Raw genomic sequence first — 4,141 nt, 5'->3', positions numbered from 1 at the left:
TTTTTTTTTTTTTTTTTTTTTTTTTTGGTGTAAGGTATGAAACTTAGGTTGTGGTTCATCTGGTCTGCTAATATTGTGGATTACACTGATTGATTTAAAAATGTTGAGCCGGTTTTGTATATATGGTGCGTGTGTGTGTGTGTGTGTGTGTGTGTGTGTATGTGTTGTGTGGTGCCAGGGATCAAACCTAGGGCCTTGTGTTGCTAAGTCTGTGCTCCACCACTGAGCTGTATAACCCTTGCTGCTGTGATCTCCTCCTCCCATACTGGGGCTCAAACTCAGGGTTTTGTGTTTGCCTGGCAGGTACAGTGACTCCTGAGCTACACCCCTGGCCCTTGCTATGATTTTTTTTTTTTTTTTTTTTTACATTAGTCAGTTTTCTGTTACTATAATGAAATATATGAGGCAGTTGTAAAAAGAAAGAGTTTACTTTGGCTCGGGGAGGTTCATGTCTAAGATCTTTGACCCATGACTTTGGGCTTTTGGTGGGGTGACATGTCACAGTGGGGATGTGTGGTGGAGCAGGCCTCTGATATCAGCCAGGAAGCGGCGAGGGAGTAGGGGGTAACCAGGATCCCACGATTATCCTGGGCACGACACAGTGGCCTCTGGAGCTCCCACAGGTCCCCACCTCCCAGAGGCTCTACTCTGGGAAGCCAGTCAGCATCCGAACTGTGACACTCGCTCTGTTCGTTCCCGTTTGCTAATATTTTGTTAAGGAGGTATATTCATAAGACTTGTTCTGAAGCGTGGCGGCAAACCTAAGGCACACTTGATGTTACGTTTTTCTTTGAAGAAAAGCTTAATATCTCCTAGGAATTTAGCTCAGTGGTGTCTCCGCCTCCTCCGCTACTGCAAGATCCAGAGTTTGATCCTTGGTACCAAAAAAAAAAAAAAAAAAAGAGAGAAAAAGTTAATGTATGAGTTGTTTTTTCTAACTAAAACCTCAGTAATCAGGTTTAATTGTAGCATTGGCCCTTGGTGATACAGAAGTGGTTTGGGGTTGCAGTTTGGGCACTCTTCTCCTAAAGGTTCGCAATCTCTGCGCCATGGTTTCTCTTCTCTGTCAGGTCTTTGGTTTTGACGTTAGGGTAACAGTACTGTCTTCATAAGAAGAGTTGTGACATGCTCTCTCTCCTTTTGTTCTCTGGAAGAGATGGTGTAGAATTGGTACTAAGTCTTGTTTAAATGTTTGGTAGAATTCTCCAGTGAAACCACTTGGGCCTGGTTGTTTATTTGGGGAGAATTTTAAAATGATGGTCACTTCCTTAATAGTTGCACAGTGATTCGAATGATGTATTTCATAGTGGATGAGCTGTGGTACTTTGTGTTTCAAAAAAATGTGTCATTTTCTGTGAGTAGAGTTGTCCGTGCTATTCTGTTACTTTTCTTGCTGTCTGCAGGGTTTGTAGTGGCATCCAGTTTAATCTCTGATACTGAGTTTGTATCTTCTCTTTTTCACACGTGCTAGAAAATTTGTCATTTTAAAAAATCAACTCATATTCCATTTTCATTATTTTTCTCGTTTTTAATTGCATTGATTGCAGCTTTTTATCATTTTATTTCTGGCTTTGAATTTTGTTATTTTTCAAGGTTCTGGAGCTAGGAGCTTACATGATTGGTTTGAGACATTCTCTCTTTTGTAGTACGTGCATTAGTGCTATAAATTTCCCTCACCTTAAACTACATTGTACATCGTTTAACATGTTCTATTTTTGTTTTCATTTAGCTCATTATATTTTTTAAATTACCCTTGAGGCTTCCTCTGTGACTCATGGTTTATTTAGAAGTATGCTGTTTTAAGTGTTTGGAGATTTTCCTTTTTTATTATGTTTTTGGTCATTTTGTGTTGTGATGCCTGTTGAACAACAAACTCTCTACCGCTTAGCTCCAGTATCTGATTAGATTCCAGTATTACCAGAGAACAGACACTGTAATTTCAATTCTTTTGAATTTGTTGATGTTTGCTTTTTGGCCCTGACGTAGCATATTTTGTTATGTTTTGTAGGCCTTGAAAAGAGAATGTGTCTGGCCCTTGTAGTTAGATGTTCTGTAAATGTCACCTAGATTGTGCTGATTAATGGTGTTGCTGTTTTTTTTTGTTTTTTTTTTTTTTTGCCCAGGTCTAGTTCTGTCATTTGTTGTGAAAGAAAGGTATTGAGGTCTAAAACTAATGGACAGTTTGTCTTTTTGGTTCCCTCACTGGATTTTATGGTTTTGTTTTTTGAGACGGGGTCTTGCTACACAGTTCAGGCTGGTCTTGAACTCACAGTGATCCTCCTGCCTCAGCCTCCAGTGCTGGGATTGCAGGCATGCACCAGCACGGCCAGCCAGCCCTAGTTTCTTTTATTCTTTTAGAAGGAACTTACTAAATTATTTTTCTGGGACTCTGTTCAGCTCAGTTGAAAGCAGCTATTTCTTTTTTCTATACGAATAGATGTCAATTCTGATATATGTGTATTCACATAAACAGTTGTTTACATATGCACATATACAATCATGAAAGCCCTGATTGACTTGGTTTAATCTTCTCCTTATAAAGTGTTTCATTTTGCTAGACTTTAACTTGTTATCTGAGTGTATTTAGAACCCACATGACAGAGCATTTTGCTGTTAAACATAATATTCTTGAAGTTCTTCAACTGATGCTATATTTGATTAAATTAGGAACATGGTTCAATTTCAGCAGGATTTCCTCTGTGGGATCTGCCTCTGTTGATGCCTCTTGATGCCTGGAGTGACTGATGAAAGTCATTTTCCATCATTCTCTATACCTAGGTGGCTCCCCAGTCTTCGCCTCTGTATCTTGCAAAAACAGTTGTCATCTGCTGAATATTTGGCTAAGAAGAAAAGTAACTAAGTGCTGGCTGTGCAGGTTTAATAACTAACTTTCTCAAGAGAAAGTTACAGGAATTTAGCACAGAGAAATGCTTACCAAAATTTTTCAGTAAATATGCTTTTTAGCTTGGTGGAAATAAAACCAGTGATTTCAGGATAATGTCTTCATTCCTTTATTTCAGGGGTATCAGAGATGCAGCCCAGAAGTCAGACTGTACGCCCCGTAGATGTTTCTACTTCAAGTACAGATGCTTTAAACCCCGAAAACCAAACTACGCCCACCACGCCTTCTGTTTCCCGTGTCACCACCACTCTGCCTGCCCCGACTGGTCCTGAGAAAAGCAGAGGCACCTTGGCAGCCCCCCATCCCTCCCTGACCACCTCTGTGCTCCCAGAAGCAGCTGATAACAACGCAGACCAGAGCCTGGAGGAGGAGGATCTCCTGGTGCCAAATGGCTCTCCCTCCCCAGCCCGAGATGCCTTGGACAATGGCGATTATGGAGAGCCAGACTACGACTGGACCACAAGCCCCAGGGATGAGGAGTCTGAGGAGACTCTGGAAGAAAACAGGGGCTATTTGGAAATTGAACAGTCAGTGAAATCTTTTCAGTCTCCAGCCTCAAATATAGAAGAGGAAGACAGCCATTTCTTTTTTCATCTTATTATTTTTGCTTTTTGTGTTGCCATTGTTTACGTTATGTATCACAATAAGAGGAAGGTAAGTTTGGGATGTTTTTAGTTCCTTCCTTTAGCTGCATTTTATTATTTTAGTCATATATTTTTTCAGTTCTTTTTGAATCCTGGGGCTCATGGGTAAGAAAGTTAGTCTAAGCTGGGCGTGATGGTGGCGCACGCCTGTTATCCCAGCACTTGGGAGGCTGAGGCAGGAGGATCGCTGTGAGTTTAAGACCAGCCTGGCTACATAGTGAGTTCCAGGTCAGTCTCAACTACGTAGTGAGACCCTATCTCAAAAAGCCAAAAAAAGAAAAAAGAAAAAAAAGTCTACCACTGCATTATATCCTCAGGCCTTTTTATTTTTTTTATTTTGAAACAGTCTATAAATTGCCCAGGCTGACCTCGAAGTCACCATCCTTTTGTCTTAGGATTCTGAGTAGCTGAGATTACAGGCATCTGCTACCATGAGTGGCCCTTATTAATTCTTCTTGAGTCACGTGTAAAGTGATGCTAAAGGGCCAGGCATATGGCTCAGTGGCACCATGCCTGCCTGGCAAGCGCAAGGTCCTGAGTTCGATTCCCTGTACCAAAAAAAAAAAAAAAAAAAAAAAAAAAGGAAAAAAACAAG

General features: G+C 40.8%; 1 protein-coding gene across 1 annotated transcript in view; it reads left to right on the top strand.

The window, feature by feature from the left end:
- The window catches only part of CUNH5orf15 (chromosome unknown C5orf15 homolog), a 14,433-nt gene that overhangs the window by 7,845 nt on the left and 2,447 nt on the right, over nt 1-4,141 (top strand). The window contains exon 2 of the mRNA XM_010639731.3: nt 3,021-3,556. Coding sequence (XP_010638033.1) covers nt 3,021-3,556 — 536 coding nt within the window. The remainder of the gene's footprint in view (nt 1-3,020; nt 3,557-4,141) is intronic.

The sequence above is a fragment of the Fukomys damarensis genome, unplaced genomic scaffold (assembly GCF_012274545.1).
Source record: "Fukomys damarensis isolate Sample0158 unplaced genomic scaffold, DMR_v1.0_HiC HiC_scaffold_9, whole genome shotgun sequence".
NCBI classification, from domain to species: Eukaryota; Metazoa; Chordata; class Mammalia; order Rodentia; family Bathyergidae; genus Fukomys; species Fukomys damarensis.
This window is presented reverse-complemented; position numbering and strand designations above follow the sequence as displayed.